Source organism: Pararge aegeria, chromosome 14, assembly GCF_905163445.1.
Source record: "Pararge aegeria chromosome 14, ilParAegt1.1, whole genome shotgun sequence".
NCBI lineage: Eukaryota > Metazoa > Arthropoda > Insecta > Lepidoptera > Nymphalidae > Pararge > Pararge aegeria.
Window position 1 is genome coordinate 4,053,509 of NC_053193.1, and position 27,611 is coordinate 4,081,119.

The following is a 27,611-nucleotide window of genomic DNA, read 5'->3' on the forward strand; positions in this document are numbered from 1 at the left end:
CTATGGACTACGCATTTTTTCTTTTCATGAACAAATGGGGACCTCAAAAATGGTAGACAATAATCTCCGCGGCGAGATTAATGTTAAATGTTTACATACTGGGGTCCTCATAAAGAGACCTCATTTTCCAAGAATTTTAAACGCGCTTGCCACTTAGAAAAGACGCGATACATCAAAAATAAAATTAAAAATAGCAGCAATGCAATCAAAACTACTTGGAACATAATTAATGAGGAGACGGGAAGAGTAACACCACGAAATATTAATTTTAAACTTAATGTAGATAATAAAGCCTTAACAACAGATTTCGAGGTGGCTACTGCTTTTGAAACCTTCTTTACCAACATTCCCGTCTCCACAACAGAATCATTAAACTCTTCACCAGATATGGCTCTCTCTCTATTAAAGGAAAATGTGCCTGAGTGTAACCATTCTTTTAAATTCACGCATGTTAGTGGCTCTGACGTTATTAAAGCCTTTAAATTATTAATTAATAAAAAAACAAATGATCTGTGGGGCATTTCCGTAAACGTTGTCAAATCATTAATTGATATTGTTGCACCCGATTTAGCCTTAATATTTAATAATTGTATAGATTGTGGTGTGTTTCCTGACTTAATGAAACTTAGTAAAATAGTTCCATTGTTTAAATCGGGTAGTACTTCTGACCCCACTAACTTTAGACCAGTATCCGTACTACCCACTTTCAGTAAAATCTTTGAAAAACTCATTTTAAATCAATTACTTTACCATTTTCATAAGTATAATTTACTTCATATTAAGCAATTTGGTTTCACACGGGGTCGCTCAACAATCGACGCAGGTGTTGAGCTAATACAAAACATATTTGAAGCCTGGGAGGAGTCACGTGATGCACTTGGTGTGTTCTGTGACTTATCTAAGGCGTTTGATTGTGTTCAACACGAAACGTTAGTTAGGAAACTACACCACTATGGAATTCAGGGTGTAGCTCTAGACTTAATGAGCAACTATCTACGCGATAGAATTCAGAAAGTCGACGTGAATGGAAAACGGTCTAATGGATCAGTTATGAAAATAGGTGTCCCACAGGGGTCTATATTAGGACCATTTCTGTTCCTTATTTACATTAATGACCTTCCTTACCTTGCCAAGGATAAACACGGGATAGTTCTGTTTGCCGATGATACATCACTGACTTTTAAAATAAATCGACGTGAACTAGCTTTTGACGACGTAAACAACTCTCTCGCTAAAGTGGTACAGTGGTTTGAAGGTAATAATTTGGTTCTTAACGGAAAAAAAACCAAGTGTATAAAATTCACTTTACCTAATATTAAACACGTGAAAACCACTGTACTACTTAATAATGAGGAACTGAAACTGGAGGATACGACAGTTTTTCTAGGAATAACGTTAGATTCTAAACTTCAATGGGGCCCTCATGTAAATAATTTATCGAACAGGCTTAGTTCTGCTGCCTATGCGGTAAAGAAGATACGCCATATGACCGACGTAGAAACTGCTAGACTGGTATATTTTAGTTACTTTCACAGCATTATGTCATATGGAATTTTACTTTGGGGTAATGCTGCTGATATTAGCACTATTTTCGTGCTGCAGAAGAGGGCTGTTCGTTCTATCTACAAAATGGGTCCGAGAGAGTCATTGAGAGATAAATTTAAAGATTTTAAAATAATGACAGTGTATAGTCAGTACATATTTGAAAATTTAATGTACGTCCATAAAAACATTTCTAAATTTAAGAAAAAATGTGACTGCAATAATTTAAACATTAGAAGTAAGAATAAACTTACAGTGCAATATACTAGGTTACATAAAATTCATAATTCGTTTAAAGGAAATTGCATACAATTCTACAATAAACTACCAATTGACATCTTGGAGATGTCTCTTAATAAGTTCAAAGTTTGTATTAAACGTAAGCTTATAGAAAAGTCCTATTATAGTATAAAAGACTACGTAAACGATAAAAAAGCTTGGGTGTAAATTATTGCTCTAACCAGGTTGCTCTTCTAATAATTTAAAATTACATTGTGAGATGGCGATAACAAAAAAAAAAAAAAAAAAACACCCGGCTAAGTTTGTTGTGGGCTTCTTCTTAGACCGGGACGCGTTTGGAACCCTCGGAGCTTTAGTTTTAAGTTTACGAATGTGGTTATCGCCGTCATCTCACTACCGTGTAATTCTTATGTACGCATCAAAAGTGCCACCTGTGGGCCTACTTGAATAAAGATATTTTTGACTTTGACTTTGACTTTGAGTTCTATGAAAACGGTACGGGTAAACAATGCAAGCTATGATGTGAGTATTTCTGTTGCTAGGTTTCGTTCAGATTCGAATCCCTCTCGGTCTCCAGCGATTATATTGGTTCTAGCTACCCGTTGGGATACCTAGACCTTACAACCTTCCAGTCAGATTCAAACTTCTCGAACCTTGTACGTTTCAATGTGCAAAATTGAATATCCTGTACGCTTATACTGACTGACTGCTTGACTGTACCTCCACGAAGCCGCATTTGCGCTATTTTCCGCAACTACATCTTTACATAGTCTAAATCACTCGTTCCCTCAAGATCTTTGAAACTACATATACAATGGATTTTAATACAGTTTTTAGCAATAGATAGGAGAAATTATAAAGTTTATATACAGTAAATATGCATATTATAGGAGAGCAAAGCAAAGAAATTCGAAGAATTGTAATAAGATGTCATGATGAACATATTTTTGTGCGATTACATTCCAAACGCTGGCCTTACGAGATAGATTACATTAATGTTCCCCGGAATTGTAATATTAATCACTCTTAAATTAATTGCCCCACATAAGTATCAACACTTCACGCGTTCGAAGACGGGGCGGGTCGCTAGTAGGCATACAGATTAAAGAAAATGAAAGAAAAAACAGCAACGGTATACGTACGTAATTTTTATTTTGGTTGTTTGTTTTAACATTATGTACATAAATAGTAAAATAAAACAATTTCACTTAATTACTGATTTAAATCGAAATAAAGTTTTGAAACTTAATTTCTAATTTCATCTATAAAATGATCTACACTATAAGATTCATCACTGCCTCGAGCAAGTATTGTCTGGTGTTATATCATCAGAAATGCACTATTAAATAGATTTGAACTAAACGAATTGACTTGCACTGGCTTAGCGTAAGTGTTGCCAGTTTTAAGAACACTATATTATACATAAATGGCTCATAAACAATACTGTTTTGATTTAAAACTTGATTACACATTTCATTTAAATATGGTAACAAAAACAAATGATTTTAAATTTGCCTATGGTACATTTAAGAACTCATTTTACCTACATTCTATTTATCAGTGCGTAAGTTAAGTAAGTTCAGCGGTGTTCACTTTTGCCCCGATGCAATTTCCTTCATTCTGTTGAGGGCGGACCCTGCTTTGAACCAGGAGATTTGTTGCTCGTTCAGGGAGTGGTTGAGCTTGATCCGTTCAGTTTTGCCATCTTTGTGCTTGATCTCGCAGTCCACTTGCTGGAAAATTTTTAACAATATATATTTTTATTATTATTATTATTCTATGACAATATACAAAAGCCACCTAGCCCCAAAGAAAGCGTAGCTTGTGTTATGGGTACTAAGATGGCCGATGAATATTTTTATCAATATAAGACCTTTAATATACAGATAAACACCTAGATATTGAAAAACAATCATGTTTATCACACAAACATTTTCCAGTTGTCGGAATCTAAGCCACGTAATTGGACTCAGAAAGCAGGATGCCTGCCCGCTGCGCAGTGGCGGATTTATAGATTTGCCGCCCGTAGGCTATTCAATTTTTGCCGCCTCTAAATTTTGATATCTTAGTCCACAATCATATAAATTTTCTATCAATAAAATTCCAACTTTATAATTTGTGCTCCATCATCCTCGTTACATCAACTTTTGTCATATAGTTATTATTATTGAGAACTATGGTACCGTGTTAGATCCTTGATTATTTTTACAGCAAAGAATTATCAAAAAACATTATTTTAAGGAAAAAATATCTCAATCGTATACCACTTTTAAACTATACAATACTTACAAAATATGAATTAAGCTTACGTAAAAAACATACATTTGGCGAACGTTGATTAACATTTATTATTACACTCGCAGTTTAAAAACAATACAATAAATATCTTTTCTTTATTATTTGTTAGCATTATGATTTAAGTTAAATTATAAAAGCATTACAATACTTTTTTGCGAGACTTTGAATTCGCAAAATCATTTATTATATCGTCGTACGAAATCTTGTTCATTAGCTCTGACTCTATGCACAAGAGAGCTAAAGCGTTTAGCTTTTCTTGACTTAAAGTCGATCGTAGGTAGTTCTTTACTCTCTTCAAGCAAGAGAAGCTTCTTTCACCTGAACAATTTGCCGCTGGTGTACAAAGAGCCATACGAAGTGCTATATCCAAGTTTGGATAAATGTTTCCTAGATTCTGTTCTTGCAGGAATGAAGACAGACTTATTAATGATCCAGAAATTGGTTTTATTGAAATTCTTTCAGACGAAAGGTAGCTTTGAAAGTGTAGTACACACACTTGTGCTATCCATTCAGCCAGACACTTTTACCGAATCGTCATGTCGTTTGTTCTGGCGTTACAATACAAATACGACTACGCAATTGCATGCCTTAAGTGCGAAGCGCGTAGTAGGTATGCTCTACTCTTGCCTAAAAATCTAAATCCGATGTTTTCTCACATTAAACCGTACCTAATAAATATGATGTACATGAATATTATTTAAAAAGCAACTTATCGGAAAGAAAAATGATCGCTGAGCTTATAAAAATTATATTTTCGGTTATGAGTTATGATTAATTATTTTTTATTTAAAAGGAAGTAATTTTAATGCCATATCGTATGGATTTTGGATGATCGTGTTCACAGTAAACACGATAACATTCGAAAAAATAATTTTTCCACATTTTGAAATTTTTTTTTTTTTTTAAATTATTTTTTTAATATACTTGTTTAACTGGAGAGAAGCCGTTGAATAAAAAATTGCAGCTGAGTATTGTTTTATCTTATTATAATTAATTCATTCCGATTGGCATTTTCTGAAAAAGTTGGCTTCGCGAAAAAGTTATCAAATCTACTGATGTAAACATTTAATTTAAATAATTCGTGTACGACATGGGCGCTTAAGGCCTGCTCATTTGGATTTTCCAAACTTTTTCTTACTGCAAATAAAATAATTAACTGATAAAATGTATCAATTTTCTAATGAGCAAATTGTCTCACTTCATATTTTGTGGAGGCAATTTTCTTATTGTCAAGTCGCAGTCGTTTAACTATCAGTTATTTGATTAATATGATCTCTATAAGATATTGAACTACTTTTTTATTTAATAAAAATTAGTCAATTTTAGTCAGTATTTTTATTAGACCGTCGATATTATATCGATTGAATTGGGTAAGCAGATCTCATAATTATTAGGTACACGGAGAAAAAATTATAGCAGTTATCAGTGAAGAATATATGTAAAAATTACTAAATTTCGATTATAATATCGAATCGCGATATTCTAAAAGTTCATAATCATTAATGTATAATTAGTAAAGCGTTTAGGAATTGTTCATGCAGAGATGTTGAAATATTTATTAATTAGCACTGTATATGAGAATATTTCGATTTTTGTTAAATATTTTAATTTCTCTCCAATTTTCGAAATTCGTATTATATGTGTGTAAATTACACACTGTGTATAATAATTTTTTTTTTATTTTGGATACCGAAATAATAAATTTATGAACTAAATTTGCCGCCCCTTAAAATTTGCCGCCCTAGGCTCCAGCCTACTCAGCCTGCTGGTAAATCCGCCACTGCCGCTGCGCCAACCAGCTGTCTAATTTGCCGTATGGTTAAGTGATACAAAGTATTAATTCCAAATAACTCAAGCCTTGTGGTGACATAGCTCGAAACCTTATGGACGTTGGGGTTCAAAGGTTCTGGAATGGCGACCCCGTACAGGTAAACGCAACATTGGTCGGTCCCAACGAGGTGGACAGACGACATCCAACGAGTCGCTGGGAACTCGGATTCTATTCTATTCTACTAAAAGCTTGAAGTTCAATACTTACCTATTTCTGATTCTTGTCTTCTTTTAATTGTAATGTAATTTTTTTTTTTTAATATTTGCATGCTGTCTGTGACTGTCGATTGCCAAGGGACTATTTAATTAAATGTTAACTTGTTATGTACCCACAATTTGGCAAATAAATAAATATTATACTTTATAATTACTGTATTGTGGGTGAGTTAATTATTATAGATTACCTTTCCTGGCGCCAGGTCTTTAAGGCCGAGCAGGGTGATCTTGTCAGTCGGCTGGATCTTGTCGTAGTCGGCGGCGTTCGCGAATGTGAGCGGCAGCAGACCCTGTTTCTTCAGGTTGGTCTCGTGAATTCTGACGGGCAGATACGAGAAAATATTAGTCCAATGCAAAGTCTAAGACGGTTTCGGTTTCTACGCGTAATCGCGCCGGAACACTTAATCGCTTAGCGGCACGTCTTGGTCGGTAGGGTGGTAACAAGCCACGGCCAAAGCCTCCCACCGGACCAGACCTGAGAAAATTCAGTAATCTCCAAAAATTAAAACATAGATATATGCTGTCGCCGAGTTTTTAGAACTATTAATTCAAAACATTCTAAGTTTACTTATGACAACCCTATCTTAGAAACAAGACCGACACGGGCATAGTACCTAAGCTACGCGATGCGTATCCAATAAAGTGACAGGAGTCACATGATTTAAATTCTGCATGTGATGTTAGGGCTGTATCTGACTTATTTAAGTAACAGCCATGGCAGTTGTTTACTCAAAGACTAATAGGTTTTTGGTGAGTCTCAGACCAGACCGGACCAGAGAAAATTCAGCAATTATAAATTATTATTCCCAAATTCACAGCGCTCACCGTTGCGCCAGGAGGACGGCGAAAAAAGCTGTAAACCAGCTTATTTGAGTATTACAACATTACAATATTCAACATAATATTTAGGGTTATTTAACATAACATAATATTTTAATACCCTGCATACTGTATGCCAAATGACTTTTGTTGATGATGGGGATTCATGATGAATGAGGTTTATCAATTTATTTGTAGTTTTGTTTAATTGAACATGAACGCTTCATAAGTGCATGTAATAAGGTTCTACATGAATAAAACATTTTTGAATTTGAAATTTCGAACTTTTATATTTTTCTGCAATTATTTTTACACCTTTATTTTTTACTATTTACTGTTAAATTTGTACTGATTGTGTTCGTTTTAGTTGTTCACAATTTATTGATATTTTTTTTTATTAAAATTTAAACTATTAGTTATAATAAATAGTAAAGCAACGGGCGACGCGATTTTTTGCTCAGTTTGATACTGGAGCAGACTGAAAATCAGCGCTGAGCATTGTTGCACAACATAAGGCCGAGTTGCGGCCATTTGCCATATTGTTAACACGTTGACTGCTGCCTAACATTAACAAATACGGTACACGAGTGCGGCAGGATTACACGCTAGGCGTGTTTTCAGCACTGGTGAAGCGTATTCGAAACAGGCGCTACGAGCATGCGGCCACACACGCCTGGCGTGTTTAAACTTATCGCGACAGCTATGCGGCCTTTACGCAACAGGTGTGTTATTACATCACTCGTATTTTCTCATTTATTTATTGAACAACATGAAAACCCAACACTTGTCGCATTTGAATAGCAATTTGTATTTTTTTGTTGGATAAAATAGAATAAAACTTTAATGTAGTCAACACAGATTTTCTTTTTTTCAAAAATAATCATTTTCTAAAGAGCTTTAAATATAGTGGCTTTACATCTGGTAGGTACACTATTTTACTATATTCAAAATCGCGGCAACGTCAACCTGTGCGTAACTTGTGAATGTCATTTACGAATCATGATAAATAAATAAGTAAAAAACAGTATTAAATACCTACTTACATACGAATGCGGATTGCCGACAAAGAAGCAAATTTTAAAATAATATGCATTTTAAATATAATAATCCTTCCAGTAAATATACAGAACCATTGTTAAATTTACTTTTAAATTCGAAACAATAGTAACTCATTCCTGAGTAGTTTATTGGTACCCCTGGCCGCACCGATAACGTTTATTTAAGACGATAAGAAAAAATAAGGATGCGGATGCATCGTTTTGTAATTCTGTCGGTATAAAGGAATGCAAACCGATATTTATATATAAATTATTGACGATACCGATACCAATGAAAATAGTGCAGGCAAACTCAGGCGTACAAATATTAAAAAATATACAAATAGACGTCAAACTTATGTTGCGGATACCTTTATTGCAGAAAAACATTGTAGAGTATGCTAAAACATAGGACGACGATCCTATATCGATATCAATATCTATTTCGCGTCCCTATAAAATATTTTAAAACAATGCAATTATCTAGGTGGGTATTATTTAGTGATCGATGGTATTATACTATTGTTGCAAATATTTGGTCGAAAACATGTTTTTTATATGAACTTGTTAGTTATACGTGTGATGGTCGATTCTCTCGATGGCATGGGAATTATTAAGAAAAACACTCATGTATAATGATTAGATAACTCACAAAACAACGAATTTTAAGTAGGTATACTGTCTATATAATAAAACGTAATATATAATAAAACGTAATTGCGTTAACGTTTAACTAATATTTAATAAAACGTACTTGCGGTAACGTATAACACACTTGTTGCGTAAAGGCCGCTCTAACAGTATATTAAAACAACACAGCGTTTGTGTTTGCCGCACTCGCAGAACGCCGGAAAAACACGCCCAGCGTTTTCGGCCGCATCATTGTAGGTACATTTATTTTAACACGCCTAGCGTGTTTGAGCCGCACACGCGTTACGTAGTTTTAAAACACAAACGTTGTGTTTCAGCAGCCAACGTGTTAATAATTTAGTTTAAGATCTTGTATTAGCAATAAAGGATATATTATTATTCTTATTATAACGACAAATTGTATAGCCAAATTTCACGACGATGCCGACTAGCTAGGCTTGGGAGCGTAACAAACAAGACCAACTCACATTCGCCTTACAATGTCAGCTACGGATTAGAACCTGGCTAAGTTTGTTGTGGGCTCTTCTTAGACCAGGGCACATTTGGAACCCTCCTAGCTTTAGTTTTAAGTTAACGAATGCAGTTATCACCATCACTAACATTAGTGTAACATGTTTTTTTTTAATGTATGAACGCTTTATAAGTGCCTATAATAAGTTCTAAATGAATAAAACATTTTTTGAATTTGAATAACGTATGGCTGAAAAAATAAGTAATGGCTTTACCTGGCAAATGACTTGACGATGATGGCTCTGCCGCCAAGATGCCTGGGCTCCAAGGCCGCGTGCTCCCGACTGGAACCCTCGCCGTAGTTCTCGTCTCCCACAACACACCAGCTGACCCCCTTGGCCTTGTAGGCGCGCGCGGTGGCCGGCACCGGGCCCCATTCGCCAGTCACTTGGTTCTTAACTTTGTTCAGTTCTCCGTTCTCTGCGTTTGTGGCGCTGCGAACAAATATTCCGAAGTGAAAACTTCGTTAGGCGCGTGGAGCACTTTTTGGGTGAACATATCGTGGGATTCGCGTCATCGCAACCGAACGTTTTTTTTTTATTCCATCACAAGTTATCCCTCTGGTGATAAGTGATGATGCAGTCTAAGATGGTAGCGGGCTAACGTATTAGGGAGTATGGTAACACCCCTAATAGGTTTCTACGCGACATCGCACCGAAACGCTCAATCGCTTAGCGGCTCGTCTTTGTAAGAAGGGTGGTAACTAGCCATGGCCAAAGCGTCCAACCAGACCAGACCTGTGAATATTCAGTAATTATGAGTTCCAAAATTATAACATAGATATTTGCTGTCGCGTACTTTTTTTAGAACTATTAATTTAAAACATTCTTAGTTTACTTATGACAACCCCCTATTTAAGATACAAGACCGACACGCGCATAGTACCTAAGCTACGCGACGCGTACCTAAAGTGACAGGAGTCACATGATTTAAATTTAACATGTGATGTTAGGGCTGTATATGATTTATTTAAGCAAAAACTATGGCAGTAGTTTACTCAAAATCTAATAAGTTTTTGATGAGTCTCAGAGACATTATATAATGTACCGGTAAAGTTTCTATGTAATAACATATAAATTAGATATTATTTCCACTTGTGCGCCAAAGCTCAAGTGGCTTAAGCTGTGGGAGATAATAAAATTTTGTACTTTCCCGGAGAACAAAATTGTCTCCCGCCCATGCCTGTACCTGAACGGACGAGAGAAAATTCAGAAATTATACATTCCCAAATTACATCATAACCTAGGAACTCCACTCATAAGATTACAACTCTCTCCACTGCGCTAGGGAGGTCTTCAGGAGAGCTGTCTGGCTGAAAGCCAGAAGTCTTTAGTAAGTACGAAAATGTACTCACGTGATGAACATGTTGTTGGAGATGTTGTCCAGGTGACCACGGTATTTGAGCCAGGGTCCTGCGGCGGAGATGTGGTCAGTCGTACACTTGCCCTTAACCTTGATGAGGATGGTCAAATCAGTCAGGTCCTTGCCGTTCCATTTGTCGAACGGTTCCAGGAGCTGGAGACGGTCTGATGTCGGCGCTACGTCCACTCTCACCTCTGGAATGAAGGGTTGTTTTTTGATGTGAAACATCTTTAGCCGCACGTAAAACCGATTTCTGGCGTGGCGACGCATGCCGCTATATGATTAAATTTTTGTATTTCGCATGTAACAATAAAAGTGAATATTAATTTTGTAATGAAATAGTCATTATTAACCGACTTACAAAAATGAGTGGTTATACATCCTCATACATTTTATATATTATACCTATTGCAGTATCTGCAATAGGTATAATATATAAAACAATTTCGATGTTTCACTTCTGCCAGGCGTTCCGTGACGGCTCACACGTTTGTTTGTTTGAAAACTTTATTGCACACATACATTTTATGCAAAGTAAACACATGTAATACAGAAGAAACAGAATAGAAAATGGGACGTGGAAAGGCGGTCTTATCGCTGAAGTGATCTCTTCCAGACAACCTATACAGGTTGTGTAAAATAGCTTCCCTAAAAAAATGCTGTGCGTTTATAATCCGTGAAGTTTTTTTTTTAAATATATTTATTAATTGATGGACTAAGCAGATAGTCCAACTGATGGTAAGTGTGAAAACCATTGCATATAAACAGAGCAGCACTTCGCATGCAAGGAACAAATCTTGCAAATTTTTGCCTTGTGTCTATAAACCTGAGGCGTAGATGTGAAGCCTCGCGTGTCTGTTACACCGGCAACCACGCCCTTCAGACCGGAACACAGCATTGCGACAATGCTGCTTAGCGGGAGAAATAAGCACGGTAGTAGTACTTCCTCTACTGCTACTAAATTTGTGAAAGTTCGGCGCTAGAAAATGTCTCACAAAGGGCAATCATGATTTGGACAAAGAGGAATTTATTTTGTATTAATTTTGACCAGTGCATACTAATATTGGTTCATATAACCTTATTACTGGGAACGTAAGGTTTGTAATCGCGCGTGACAACGTAACGTGCAGTAATTTAATGTGAGTGTACCGTATAAATGGGTAGGTACTCACTGGTTCCATCAGCGGGTGGGTGCTCGTATGTGTCCTGGCCAGGGTCGAAGCCCTTAGCGGGTAATTCGTCGGCGAAGGGGTCTGACAGCTTGAACTTCTTGCCGTCTTTGCCCGTCAGCTCATCAGTCACAGGGTTGAAGTCCAGGCGACCTGGTCACAATATCACCAGTACGATTAAATAAATAAATAATAATCCAATACGACTAACCAACACTCTTTTATACGAAAATATTTTACGTACATTTCGAATCGTAAAAAAATATTCCGACGGCCGATTGGCGCAGTTTGCAGCGACCCTGCTTTCTGTGCCCAAGCCCGTGGGTTCGATTCCCACTACTGGAAAATGTTTGTGTGATAAGCATGAACGTTTTTCAGTGTCTGGGTTTTTATACGTATATTCTAAGTATTTATGTATATTATACATAAAAAAAATATTCATCAGTCATCTTAGTACCCATAACACAAACTAAGAATTAAAAATGTTAATAACTAAGTGTGAACAATGAAAAATTATTTGAATAGTGAACCCACAGAAAAAGAATTCAAAACGACGTAAACTGATCGAGCAAGTACCAAATAAAAATTTTTTGACTAGAAAGAATAATTAAAAACGCTTTAGCAGTTTCTACAGGATGATTCTACAATGTGTAACAGAATTAGGACATAATACTGAAGGACGCATAAGTATATTTCATAAGTAATCACCCTGTAAAAATATTAAAATCAAAATAAGCATATTTATTTTTCCATACAAATGAATTAAAAACAGTCTTAGTGTTTACTTGTGACAACCCTATTGAAGATAAAAGACCGAGACGCGCATAGTATCTTCGCTACGCGATGCTTACCTAATAAAGTGACAGGAGTCACATTACTTTAATTTTGCATGTTATGTTAGGGCTGTATCTGATTTCTTAATGTAAAAATATGGCAGTGTTTTACTTTAAAAACTATTGTGTTTTCGGTCTCACAGATAAGCTTTAGCCTAGTGACAGCACATAATATACCTCTAAAGCCTGTGAAGTATTATTTCGGTTTTCATTTACACATTGAATTATTAATATTTCATATGTAAATGTATTGAAGTCTTTAATTATTATTAATGTACCAATGAACAGAAGTCATATGATGTATAGACTGGGTCGCTGGTGCAAGATGAAACAAAAGTTATGAAATATTGCATCCATTTAGAATGGTTTAAGCTGAACAATGGATATCCGTCAATGTCTATATGAGTTTTATGTAGATAGAATAAGACTCACCGGCGAGGGACAAGGCAGTGACAAGTTCGGGGCTGGTGACGAAGCAATGTGTTGCGGGGTTGGCGTCGTTACGTCCCGTGAAGTTACGGTTGTATGACGTCACAATCGTGTTCTTCTCGCCCTTCTTGACGTCCTTGCGGTCCCATTGGCCGATGCAAGGGCCGCACGCGTTCGCCAGCACCTAGTTAGAAAAGTATTTTAGTACCTACAATAATGCCTCACGCACAACGCACTGACTGCAGCTATTATTATACTAGATAAACTTAAGACTGCAGTCCGTCCGCAATGCTCCCGCGTTTACAAGGTATTCTACCAGGGCTACATTAAAGCGCTAACTAACATCATTATTGCCCAGTTAAACCGCAGTGTTGGTAGACCCCTCACGAGGTGGACAGATGACATTTCCTTTCACTTTGCCAGTTATCGTTATCATTTAAAAAAAATCTACCTTTCTTTTGACAATGTGGCCGAAGTCTCCGAGAATGATAATAACCTTTTGCTGCTTCATTATGTAATTGTGGCTTTTTGGGCAATTGAATACTTTCGTCTCGATAATTTGATCCGACTACCAAATCGCGCAGCGGCCTTGTAAGTTTCCTTTCACATTAACAGTTATTAGTATCGTCTGAAGACTGACTCTTGTCTTCCTCTTTTCTGGCAATGAATGAATGAATGAATGAATGAATACGCTTTTATTGTACACCACAAAAACATAGAATAATTATTAACAAAAAGTATACAATTTGGCGGCCTTATCGCCCATGTAATCGAAGTCCCCAAAAAATCCTCTGAAACCTGAAGACATGTGAATGAAAACCTTTTTGTTTCCTTAAACAGCTTATTGCTTTCGAACCCGATGCCCGATGCTAAGTCCTCGAGTCACGTCCCCATATACTTTACCAGTTATTAGAATCCTCTCATCTTGCGAGTTGATATTGCTCTTGTTACTTTACATTGTTTAAGATTGAACGTCCGTTGAACATTTCGATTTCTGTTTCGAATAGTAAGTTAAGGAGTTTAAGGTGTGTACTCACAGTGCCGCCGAAGTCACGCAGTGTTTGCGCGATACCGTCGCGCTCGATCGTGGCACGCACTTGTTCGGATCCGGGGGTGACGTTGAAGGGGATCTTTGACTTCACACCGTGGCTGAGTGCCTGGAGCATAAACATGTATCAGAAACTGGATTTTGCCAGGAGAAAGGCAACATCTACGGAAGCTATTCGCTGCGATATTTAGGTTAAGTTCATTCATAATAAATGATAGCTGAAAAAATGTTAATACTAATATTAAATAATTTCTGGAACTATTGGAATATATCTGAAGCAGGCGTTACTTTGCGGAAATCCGCAAAGTAATAAAAACTAAGCTTAATTTGCTATACTCCGCGAACAGCAGGAGAATCTGTATGGTGTAATTTATAATTTATAATAATTTTTATTAGTGTTTTTACCTACACTTCGAGGAATTATCAATACAGTCGCTATAAGACTGATGTGAAAAGCATATACTAATTTCGGCATCAACGGTAGGAGAGCCGTAGCTTAATGGAAGAAAGCGCTCAGGCCGCGATTGCCAGAGAGTCACAGGTTCAAATACTGTTAAAAAATTCAATTACTTAACAATTATTATTAAAAATTAAGCTTAATTCTCATAATTTCTAGAACTTCCGGACCTTATCTTGCATTTTCTAGCTAAATTTTTGTTGAGGCCTTAATTATCACAGGCCCTTATGAAGCGTTCATACATATCTTAATATATATAAATCTCCTGTCACGATGTTTGTCCGCGATGGACTCCTAAACTACTGAACCGATTTTAAATTAAATTGGCACACCGTGAGCAGTCTGGTCCAACTTAAGAGATAGGATAGCTTAGATCTTTAAGTAAAGTCACAATTTTATTTTATTGCAAATTATTTGTCTATAATTAATTGACAGTCACATGTTATACAACTATACTCATTTAAGGCTAGCGATACTGAATACTTTAAAAACAAAATCAAACGCAGACGAAGTCGCGGGCAACAGCTAGTATGTTTATATAATTGTAAGGGGATGGTGTTAACTTCGTTCGCCAACTTAAACCTAAAGCTAAGAGGGTACCAAACGCGCCCTAGTCTAAGAAGTGCTTACAACAAACTTAGCCGGGTGAAAGTAAATTACAGTAATTAGCCGTAGTACAAAAACAAAAAGTTCAGAATGACTTCTTATTTAATGCACAATACAGAGAGACGTCTTTTTTCTTTCACCGCGAACGAATTTAAGCTTTACATGTATAAAATAAGGTTTATTTTACTTTGCCGTAACATTGTTCTAAGCTCGAAATTGCGAATGGCTACAGATAACTTATGCTAGTTTTCGCTAAACCTAGGCATCGACAAAATAGAATGCCTAATAATTTGGGCGATGTGTAAAGAAATAAAACGTTTATGAAAATTTTATTTTTAATTCATTCATAATATATTATGGATTTCCGCAAAGTTACGCCTGCTTCTATCGAACAATAAAACGTTTCACCAACTTTTAGATGATAGCTATTTGTGAGCGGTTGATTAGGCGTTACTTATTAAGACATTGCCTTTATTCGTCGTTAGTGAAAACGGGCGTTTTTCTCTTAAGCTGCTCTAGTATGAATGCGTTGATTTTTGGGTATCTGTGTACTTCCGTGTCGAATCTAATGGTACAGAGAACTACTCACCTCCTTCACAATACTGGCACACCGACCCATATCCTCGTATGAGGAGTTTGTGCAGGAGCCGATGAGACCGACGCGGATATCAACGGGCCAATTGTTCTTCTTGGCTTCATCGCCGAGTTTCGAGATGGGGTTGGCCAGATCCGGTGTGAAGGGGCCGTTGACGTGGGGCTCGAGAGTGGATAGGTCGATTTCGATGACCTGTGGTAAACAAGACGTGATGTTGTGAAATTTATTATGAGACACAATTAGATTAATTTAAAAATCCTTGATTTTTTAGTTATAATTGTCGTACTAAACAGATGATCAAACTTGATCATCATCATCATATCGACCCACTACCGGCCCACGACAGGGCATAATGTTCTTAAAGGTGTGTGGAGTCCACTAATCCGCATTAGGCCGGCGTGGTGGACTACGGCCTGAACCCCTTCTCATTTTGGGAGGAGACCCGTGCTCTGTAGTGGGCCGGTAAAGGTTTGATGTGATGGTGATGATGTATATTTATTTATATTGTGTATGTATTTGTATTTATCCATTTTGGTATATATGTAATATATATGTACATATTACAACACTCTTGGCACTATCCCCTACTCTTGCTGTAAGACCTGTCTACAAAGGTTGCCGGTAAGAGATTGCTTGCAGCAATAAGGCCGCCTTTGCATGTCTACATTGTGTTTTATTATAAAAATTATCTCTTTTCCTTTCTGTTATGCGTACAATAAAGTGTTTTTTCTTCTTATGTGTAGTAATAAAGGCATTTCACAAGCACTGCATGCAAAGGCGGTCTTATAGCAAAAGCAAGGTTAATCTCGATTACTCACCTGGTCATAAGGCGCTTTCGGGTCGGGCGTTAGCAGATGCTTGTAAGAGTTAGCGGTGTTGGCGATGTCCTGACGACCCGTGGACTTCAGGTACGCGGCCATTCGGGAGTTGAAGGGGAATACCTAAAAACACAAATCAAATAAATCAAAAACACTTGAATTGCATACAAATATAAAAAAAGAACACCCTAACAATTCTTTGCTCGACCCAAACACCAACGAGGCTTCATTTAATCGCGGTTCTAAAATATTATGGTAAGTATATATTAAATTTATTTACCACTATTTCTTGCAGTCGCTATATGAAAGCGAGAACAAAAGGCCCTTCTTAGATTTACTTATTTTCATACTTATGTTGTATACATCCCTATCCCTACTAATATTATAAATGTCAATGTAAGTTTGTTTGTTACGCTTTCACGCAAAAACTACTTTACCGATCCTTAGGAAATTTTGTACACATATTCTTGGAAGTGTTAGAAGTAATATAGGATACTTTCTATCCCGACATTAAGCTCGGTCCTTTGGGAGAATGGCAATAGCATGAAAGTGTTTGACGATTTTACACCATAACTCAAACTAAACAAATTATAACCGATTTAAATAATTATTTTTGTAATTAAGAGGTTATAATATGTGTTTAATTTTGCCCAAAGTTTGTGTAGATCTCAATGTGGTTGGAGATTGAGGACAGAACTCCTCATCGGACAGCAGCAAACCCCTCATTTAAGGCTTAGCGATACTGAATACATTAATTTTTTTTTAGAACTACAACTAAATTGTATACCACATCAAAAAACAAAATCAAAAGCAGACGAAGTCGCGGGCAACAGCTAGTATGTACATATTTCTCGTAAGGAATCGCTCTGTAAAAACATAAAATCAAAAGAAGCATATTTATTTCTCCATACAAACGAATTGAAAATGAGTTTTTACTTGTGACAACCCTAATGAAGATCAAAGACCGACCAGCGCGTAGTACCTACGCTACGCGACACGTACCTTATAAAGTGAAAGTAGTCACTTAATTTTAATTTTGCATGTGACGTTAGAGCTGTATCTGATTTATTTCAGTAAAACTATGGCGGTGGTTTACTCAAACACTATTAGCGTTTCTGTTTCACAGATGTCTCAGAGGCAGTACATATTTTTATTTATTTTATTTATTTATACACTTTATTTGTAAACCACAAATAGTAAAAAAAAAACAATGGACACAACAAAAATAAACTTAAAAAGTAGGATACAAAGGGCGGCCTTATCGCTTAGTAGCGATCTCTTCCAGGCAACCTTAGGATTAGGAAAACCAAGGGAAACCGATTAGTGGGGTGTATTATTATTATATACAAATAACTAGTTGTTACATAATGTACCTCTGGGACCTTTCAAGCAATATTTCGGTTTTCATTTACACTTGTTGTATAATTCTTCCGTTCATTTGTTTGTTGATTAACTTGTCTTAATCGGCTCGATCGATTTGGTTGAAATTTCGTGAGTATATTACAAAGAGCTACAGTATTTTATGAGTTTCTTATTAGGCCTAGTTGCCTGAAGCAAATAAATAAATAAAATGAAACTTACACTGGTGGTAGCACCGATTTCAGCGCCCATGTTGCAGATGGTGGCCATGCCTGTGCATGAGATGGAGTCTACTCCGGGGCCGTGGTACTCAACGATGGCACCGGTACCACCCTTTACTGTCAGGATACCAGCGACCTTGAGGATAACGTCCTTAGGGCTGGTCCAGCCTTTGAGTTGACCTGAACACAAAGGAGTTTGGCTTTGAAAATCTGTTGAATTGAGGCTCTAGTGTTTTTTTTAACTTTGCAGAATGGACTAGAGAGTGACAAAATGAAATTGGATAGCTTCCATCGTGCCTTGCCATCAGCAGACAAGTTGCTATCACTATTTATTTATTTACAAACGCCATCTAGCCCCAAAGTAAGCGTAGCTTGTGTTATGGGTACTAAGATGACTGATGAATATTTTTTCATGAATAGGTAATATACATATAAACACCCAGACGCTGAAAAACATTCATGTTCATCACACAAACATTTTCCAGTTGTGGGAATCGAACCCACGGCCTTGGACTCAGAACGCAGGGTCGCAGCCCACTGCGCCAATCGCCCGTCAGAATGAAAACATATGATAAATAAGAAGTGTACAAAGAAAAGCTTATCTCTGTAAGAGATCTCTTCCAGCTACCCCAGGATGTGAGTCAAGATGATTTTATTGTGGTAAAGGTCAAATAAAGTTACTATCTCAGTTGACACCAAATTTAGCATCAAGTAAAGCCAAAACGATTATTATAGATTGTGTTACTGTAACAGGAAAGTTAAGACTTTAAGATAAGCATCTCTTATGGAAATGCATGATACGAGACCAAACGTTTTGTGATTATGGGTAAATTCTCTGTACCAAGCCCGGAGTTTTGGTGGCACTCCATGTGCACACTAAGACTTTATTGCACTAAAAATTCCTGAAGAAGGTATTAATTTAGTACTAATATTATAAATGCGAAAGTGTGTTTGTTTGTTTGTCTTCCTTCATGCCGTGACCAAGCAATAAATCAACTTCAATTTTGGCATAGAGTTTAATACAAAGACGGACAGCAACATTTTTATCCCAGGAAAAAAGTGATCCCACAAAATTTGTAAAAAACCGTAATTAACGCCGACGAAGATGCGGGCAACGCCTAGTCTATATACATAAAAATGTTAAGTTGGTTTGTGTACGCTTCAAAAACTCAAAAAGTACTGCACCGATCGAGCTGAAATTTTAGCATGATATATAATCCGCATCAAGGATTGTTTTTATCTATTTTTCGCATTAGTCACATATCCGCGACCGCGAAACTACAGTTTTTTTTAATGATCTGCTGGTATTGCAAAAATAAACTAATATGTAATGTATTCTTTGTTTTGTTTCTCATTTCTCAACCATTCCATAAAAATGTGGTTATAACTAGTTATTTATATTTATTAGATTAGAGTAGGAATATTCAGTAGGTTCTTTCAATCGCAAATTTATCTGTAACTGAGGAATAAATATGGCGTTTCGAGAGTATTGTTATCTGTAAGATTATTATAGCTAGGTATAAGATATCAAAGCGTTGATAGCCTAGTGGTAAGAGCTTCGGCTTAACTTCCATGGAGACAGAGTTCGATCCCGGCACGCACCTCTAACTTTTCCGAGATATGCGCGTTTTTATTTTAAGATGTTAAAAAAATCACTTGCTTTAACGCTGAAGGAAAACATCGTGAGAAAACCTGCATGTCGCAAAGTTCTCCGTAGTGTTCTCAAAGGCGTGTGAAGTCGACCAAACTGCACTTACGTTGTTGACTGCTGGTTCCGTCAATAATTACTATGAAACAAAGTCATAGTAATGTACCAAAGAGGTATACAACGTGTAACATAATTAAGTTATACTGTTAAAGGGTGCAAAATGATATTTTTCCATACAAACTAATTCCGTGTTTACTTATGGCAGCCCTATTGAAAATAAACGACAGACACAAGCATAGTACCTACGCTATGCAACGCGTAACTAATAACGTGTCAGGAGCCACTTTATTTTAATTTTGCATCTGATATTAGGGCTATATCTGATTTCTTTCAATAAAAAAACTGTGGCAGTAGGCATTGGTTTACTCAAAAACTTTTAGCATTTCGGTTTCACAGATAAGCTTGGAGACAGTAATTAAAAATATCCCTCTAAAGCATGTAAAGTAATATTTCGGTTTTCATTTACACGTATAATATCACTTTAATTGGCGCCAATGAAGACTATACGCGAGATATCGAATAACGTCTGCGACCACTCCACAATAATACCGACCTTCAAGCTACTAGATACAGTTAATAGACAAGTGTGAATTATAAACGCATGAATGCCTACAACACAAAATTTTTCACATTTTCATTTGAATATTTTTTTATGATATCAAAGTAATTGATTCTTTAGTGTAACTTCTGTTGAAAATCATATGCATTTGGGTCATTGCCAGGCGTCGGGATAAAGCCGGACATGGTTCGGCTTTCTGATTGTGTGTCCGGCAAAAATGAACGGTGTCGGGCTTGTCCGGCTTTTGCTTGGAAAAACTTGCATGCCTGAGAGTTCTCAATGAGTGGTAGACAAAGGCCTAAATAGGTGGGCCGGAAATGGGTGAATATAGATGATGAGTCCAAAGCCGTGGGTTCGATTCCCACATCTGAAAAATGTTTGTCTGATTAAACTATTTTAGACGACAGTTCCTACTGTTTTTATAAATATGGCTCGTTTAAACAAAACAAAGATGCATATTGCTCCGATAAGGCAGGTATTCTGGCAGGTATTTGTAGTTACAATTTACTTTTTATACGAGGTTTAATATTTTAACGTTTATTATACGTATGTGTGTGTGTGTGTTGTCTTAACTCATGTTGTTAAAAAAATCTCTTGTAAATCTTCTACACACTATTTCATCACTGTAGCTATAGCATCTTAGCTATATTTTTTAGGATTTTAATAGAAGCCTTTTGACCTAGGTCAGTAAGCAGATCCAATTTAAAGATATTCTGGTCTTTAACTTTTGCTCCGTGTCTCAAAGAGAAAGTAAAATCCTGCCAGGTTTACTATCACTAAACCCTGATGATAAATAAAATATACTACGAAATACACACATCGCCATCTAGCCCCAAAGTAAGCGAGCTAAGATGACTGATGAACATTTTTATGAATAATTTACATAAATACTTATTTATTATTATTTACTTATTCATAAGACACACCTGCAATTAATTGTAACTACATTCATAAAAAAAATTAAATTATGTTTTAGAAATACAAATTCTGTCTAGTGTCATTACAATAATCAATTATTAAACACCCGGACACTGAAAAAAATCTATGTTCATAACACAAACATTTTCCAGTTGTGCGAATCGAACCCACGGCCTTGGACTCAGAAAGTAAGTTCGCTGCCTACTGCGCCAATCGGCCGTCAACCTGAATAAAAGCAGGTTGATATGGCGGGCCCCAAAGATTACTGTTTTATAAGAAGATCTGTGCGAAGCTGGATGGAGACATTACTAGGATGTTGATAATATTGGTACCTTGAGTTTTAAAGAAAGGGCTTGGCCTTTTATTTTAAACCGTAACTGCCATCATTGTATGTTGATGTTGGCGTACCGCCACGGAATAAATATCTTTCTATTTTTAGCATCATATGAAACTTATCTATGCAAATGGCGCAATTGCATGACGTTAATCCAATTTGAGTTCACAGTCGCAAGTAGTAAAGCTCAAATTTCATTGTTATCTATATAGTTTTTGCCTTTGCTAAATACTGTTATTTATCAATGAATTATGTTTTGAGTGATAAGATATTTCACGTAGCTTGAGTGCAAGATTTAAAGTAAACAAAAGTCACATTGGCGCTAACGTAAATCTGCTGATAAATCGCGAAACTTGTGATTATTTTGATTATCGCAAATTTTGTGATTGGCTAATTTAATAGTATTCTCGCTCTAATTGAGTATTTTAGCCAATAGAAGAATAGTGTCGGTCAATTTGAAAGCATTGCGAACTTCAAACTGTCATAGTCATTCTATATCAATCTTCAACAACCTATTACCGGGTCACTTCAGGGCACAAGTCTCTTCCCAGAGTGAGAAGGGCTTAGGTCCTTATCTTCCACGCTGGCCAAGTGCGGAATCTGGTGGACTTCACACATTTTTGAGAACATTATCAAGAACTCTCAGGTATACAGGTATGCACATAACATCGAAAAGTTACAAGTGTGTGCAGGGAATCGCAACTCCTCCGTAAGGGAAGCCGAAGCGCCAACCACTAGGCAGTCAACGATTTATTTCAAGTAGGCCTAATACTTGTTTCCTGTTGGTGTACACGTGATCAAAGAAACTTAGCACCCACGTCCCACCCAATCCATGTCGCGCTGTAAAGTGCGAGATAGGACAACAGCGGTCAATCAACCCGGTCAACGTTCTCACCAGTATTACATAACTCTTCTTTCACATCACATAAGCTTCTGATTGTTTGCCAGCTAAAAATTAATACATATTAACGTTTGGCAGCTATTTTGAAAATAAAATTCAAAACCCTTTGTGCTGTGATTTTTATAAGAAACTAAATTCAGAAATATTTAGAAATATGCATATTAAGACATTCGTGAGTGACGACGAAACCTATGCGAAGGATGGTCATTTGGGTGTCAACACATATTAATGTGTAACGAGTTTCTTCAATTTTCTTTTTAAGGTTAAGATTTTCGATCTAGGTAGTAAAATCGCCGGCGTTTTGAGATATTGAAAGTATGTTCGTTTGCCTTCAAAGACAACATGTTTTGTTAATAAGGAAAAAGTGCATACCAGTAAGTTTGACGCCAATAACTTTCGGGCACTTAAGTTCCCACGGGATGTCTGCCATTACGTCGACAGCGTCAGCACCACCGACACCTGTGGAAGAATAAAAGATGCCATAAAATGTGAAAATACTCCAAGTTACATAAAGTTTAGTGAAGGTACACCTTTTGTGTATGAGTGGCATGCATATACAAACGTTAAATATACAATATTAACTTAATTATTGTTAGTTTCATTATTTGTTGTGACAGCGGCATTAGAAATACAAATTCTGTGAAAATATTACAGGTTGTTCTATTGCGGTTCCGGGAAGGACAGACGGACAAAGAAAGCTTAAAAAACATATCCTTAAGTAACGAAAAACCAGTGACCCGTTAACTCTTCCAAATATTTTTTTCAATCAAGTCTTGTTGCTGCAAACATTATACGTGGTAATTGATCGTAAGTAATCTTCAAGGCAAAACAAGTAGATCGCATAATAGATACGTATATAATAGATACCTAATAACCTTAAAAAAGTAAACATAAATTCAATATGTAACAACTAATATTATTTCTAAATCCTAAATAACATCACACATTAACTTATATTAACTAGAATTAAAACAATATGAAACCAATTTCTGTATATACAAATACACTGATTGTTTTATAATGATTATTTATTAAACTAGTGATAAGGAATTACCGTCAGTACGATTTGATAGTGGCCTTATATGGCATAAAGGCGGAATAGGTCTTTTAAAGTAAGACAGAACACTGCTTAACTTGTCATTAAGAAGCTCCATCATCCATGACATTAAATATTTTATTTAGTTTAAATAAGAAGGATTAAAAACTGTATATTTACCAAACACCCCTTTGAATTGTGGCCTTAAAAATATTGAAGAACCTGCTCTTATTATTGAGGTGCTTTATTTTTTGGACAACCTTTCTAAAGGATATAACCGCTTAAAACGTTAGCAGTGAAAAAAATAAAAGCATATCTATAAAGCACGAATATAATAAAAATCAATTTGTGTAATCCGATGACACAGTCAAACTCCACAAATGTGTTCAACTTATAACACCCGCCTTTTTGAGTTAAATGTAGATGTTAAGTTGCATACGTGTTGTTAGTCATTAGGGTAATTTGAATGTTTATCAGCCTTTAAGTTATTCACATAAGTTATATAATCTGTGTTGTTATATAATCTGTTATGTTACAATGATCTCACCAATGCAAAGTCCACCAAGACCGCCTCCGTTGGGTGTGTGGGAGTCTGTACCAATCATGAGTAATCCAGGGAAAGCGTAGTTCTCCAGGATGATTTGATGGATAATACCGGAGCCCGGCTTCCAGAATCCAACACCATATTTAGCACCGGCCGTCTCCAAGAACTTGTAGACTTCCTTGTTTATATCCTGTTGTAAGATAAAGTAAACATTGGTGCTTATTCCCTTTAAACTTTCTCGTTGAAATTTTATTTATACCACTACAGTTTAGCCCCTCATAACTTGACCATGTGGTAAGTCATGATAAAGTCTAAGATGGTAGCTAACCTGTTAGGTGAAAGATAGCAGTTATAATTCATCTGTACCGCCTAATCGATAAGGCATTTAGTTTGTAAAATAGTGTATAATTAGTTTACTTATGTGTGAAAGCTGAATAAAGTTTATTATTATTATTATTATTATTATAATCGGCGAAGAACCCTAAATCATTAGGCAACACGTCTCAGTCGGACAATTTAAAAAAAATAAATTCCTAAATTGAACCCTGGTAGGTATCAAAACCAGGACCTCCTTACAAGAACAGACAGATATTGCGCTAATTTTGGTAGTGTGCAAATTTACTATTTCACTCTCAATATTTAATTATTATAAATATAATAAAACGTAATTTTTGGAATTTATTCAATATCACTTGTCTGCATTGTGTGTGGTTAACATTACTATTATTTTAACACAGACAATACTTAAAGAAATTCAATATGTAATTAATATTATATTATACTTACATCTCGTAAATGTGTAATTTTTTATTTGTTTAACAAATGCAATGTTTGCAAACACTTCTTCTCAAATATTTATTCTTTATGAGATTCCCCAGTTATAATTTCTTGGCAAATAAAAAATAAATTTTCAAAAAATCTGCTGCCTATTCCTTCGTAGTGTCCAGTCAGGTTGATTTATAACAATATATCCATACTAATCGATACTAATATTATAAATGTCAATGTAAGTTTGTTTGTTACGCTTTCAAGCAAAAACTACTAAACCAATTCTCATGAAACTTTGTACACATATTCTTGGAAGTGTTAGAAGTAATAAAGGATACTTTTTATCCCTACATTAAGCTTGGTTCTTTTGGGAGAGGGGATGAAAGTATTTGACGATTTTACACCATAACTCCGACAAATTATAACCGATTTAAATAATTATTTTTGTACTATAGAGGTTATAATATGTGTTTAATTTTGCCCAAACTTTATGTAGATCTGAATGTGGTTGGAGATAGAGGGCAGAACTCCTCAGCGGACAGCAGCAAACCCCTTATTTAAGGCTTAGCGATACTGAATACTTTAATGTTTTTTAGAACTACAACTAAATTGAATGCCACATCAAAAACAAAATCAAACGCAGACGAAGTCGCGGGCAATAGCTAGTATAATATATATAAATGAAAAACCAAATGAATACTACACCACTATTGATCTTTAATGCTAACTAAATAAATTTTCTTTCTCCTTTATTCCATTAATAGCTAGACTGGCACTTCTAAGGCTTATTTTTTGCTTACCTTAGCTCTCGCCAAATCCTTTTCACCACCGATCTGCGCCTCAATCAAGTGATCACAGTGGATGGTTGAAGGTACCGCAACCCTGGGCAGACCTGATGAGATGAATTGCAACATAGCCATCTGCGCTGTTGCATCCTGCATGGCCACTCTGTCAGGGCGGAGGCGAAGGTAGCTGGTGCCTCTCTCGATTTCCTTCAAGAATTAATGAATACAAGCACACCGCATTAATTTGTGAAATTAAAGTAAACATTTTTATTACTTAGTCACAAATAAATTTTCTTCATGAGTAACAGTTTATATATTTAATTTATAATTAATTACAAATTAAAAAGTTTCCCTAACAAATAAAACAATTTCCTCCTATTACCCGTCCAATCCTGCAATGTGTGTTTCATGACAATTTATCCTTGAATCTATAGCCTAGATTACTGAGTATTTGTTATAAAATGTGTGCTATCCCCTTGACTTACAGGAATTTGGGCATCTGTTTATTATCACTAAATTAGTATGATTATAATCATTAAAGCTTGCCAACCAATATTGGAGCAGCATAGAGAGTTCTAAGCTCCAAAATTGCTCACTTTAATGTAAGAGTTCTAAGCTCCAAAATTACTCACTTTAATGTAAGTCCAAGAAGGTCTAACCCCATCCATCAGACATTATGCCATTTTTATTCTAAAGTAAATTGCCTGCACGTAATATTGTACATTAACTTAAATTGCATGATAACATAGCCTCATAAAAATATAGGTTTTTTTTATATATTGTTTGTATAATTTGATTTTTGCATGATATTACAGTAAGAAAGTATTTTAAGCATCTTGAAAAGTTTGGTATTTTAACTTGCAAAGAATTGTTAGTCAAGCAACAACCATATAAATTGATTTGCTAGATATTACCATTATATAATAGATATTTTTTGTTGTTTTAACAAAGTGCTAATTTTTTTTTCAAATGAATTAAGTTCATAATTTGGAAAAACACAAATAAAAAAAATGTACACCTATACATGTATATTAACAAACCTACGATTGAATAAATAAATTAAGAGTATAAAATATAATATCACTCACCTGTCCTTTAGGGTCATCTAAGTGAGAGTACAAAACTTTCTCGGACAAGGTCATATCACGCCCTAACCTTTTCTTCACAACATCCAAAGTCTTGCTTAACTTTTCGTACGGCAGGGCAGCTTTGTCGAACTTCGACATAGCGACCTAAAAAACATCGCGGCTTCGTTAAAACTCGAAGAGAGTGGTCGGTATTCATAATTTTCAACTTGACATTGGTTACATAACACTAAGGGAAAGTCACTGAAAACCTTTGAAAATTTCACTTTTTTCACTTTTTATGGTACCTGAGCCGCCGCGGCGGTAAGTGGTGACACGCTGAAGCATCGTTGCTGGATTTCCAAGAGTGCAATCCTAGTCCTGCTACCCTGAAAATTAAGACTCCGGTAAATGGACATTGACCCCATAAAAATGTTTCAGTTTTACAAAGCCTTAAGCAGAACCCGTAGTAGACGAGATCCGGTTACTCAATTAAACCATATTGATAATTTAAACGTTTATTTTATATACGCGCTATGAACTATTCATACATTAGGGTTATCGATAACTTAGCGAAATTGATAACAGCGTAAATATTGTGACTATAGGGAATATAGTAGATTTATAAATGAGGTTTCATTAATCTAATATAATTAGCTACGCGTAGGTTAGTATAGAATTGAAATAGAACTTACTTGGCCATGCAAAACTCTCATACAGTGAGCCATGGTTGCTGGACTTCTGTATAACAATATTAATTTAATAATAAAACCTTTTAATTAATTTTATATAGGCAACATGGATATCACTAAACTGTCGTCACTGTAAATGCAACGCAGTTTTTTAATTAAAACTTAAATAAGACACACTCGCTCCACCGCTACAGCGGAATCGGAATTTTTGGCAGATTGATTTGGCACTTCGCAATTCGCTTTTTGACGTTTTGGCACTGGC

At 35.9% G+C, this 27,611-nt stretch overlaps 1 protein-coding gene across 1 annotated transcript; it reads right to left on the reverse strand.

Annotated features, from left to right (window-relative positions):
• Nucleotides 1-2,919: 2,919 nt before the first annotated feature.
• LOC120629214 (aconitate hydratase, mitochondrial-like) lies at nt 2,920-27,564 on the reverse strand. The gene is made up of 16 exons (XM_039898077.1): nt 27,353-27,564; nt 26,966-27,046; nt 26,682-26,825; nt 25,609-25,800; nt 24,044-24,230; nt 22,833-22,919; nt 18,042-18,220; nt 16,461-16,583; nt 15,637-15,834; nt 13,974-14,093; nt 12,940-13,120; nt 11,678-11,827; nt 10,498-10,699; nt 9,359-9,577; nt 6,315-6,444; nt 2,920-3,515 (listed from the first exon to the last, which is right to left on the reverse strand). The coding sequence occupies exons 1-16, from the start codon at nt 27,383-27,385 to the stop codon at nt 3,372-3,374; spliced, it is 2,370 nt and encodes a 789-aa protein (XP_039754011.1). The 5' UTR covers nt 27,386-27,564; the 3' UTR covers nt 2,920-3,371.
• Nucleotides 27,565-27,611: the final 47 nt, after the last annotated feature.

Bases quoted from the DNA above. Each gene is read 5' to 3' on its own strand.
- LOC120629214 (XM_039898077.1), bottom strand. From the start codon at position 27,385: ATGGCTCACTGTATGAGAGTTTTGCATGGCCAA. The intron at 26,826-26,965 runs GTACCATAAAAA...GATGTTTTTTAG, and splicing joins TTACCGCCGCGGCGGCTCAG to GTCGCTATGTCGAAGTTCGA. The intron at 16,584-18,041 runs GTAAGTTTCATT...TTGTGTTTTTAG, and splicing joins AAATCGGTGCTACCACCAGT to GTATTCCCCTTCAACTCCCG.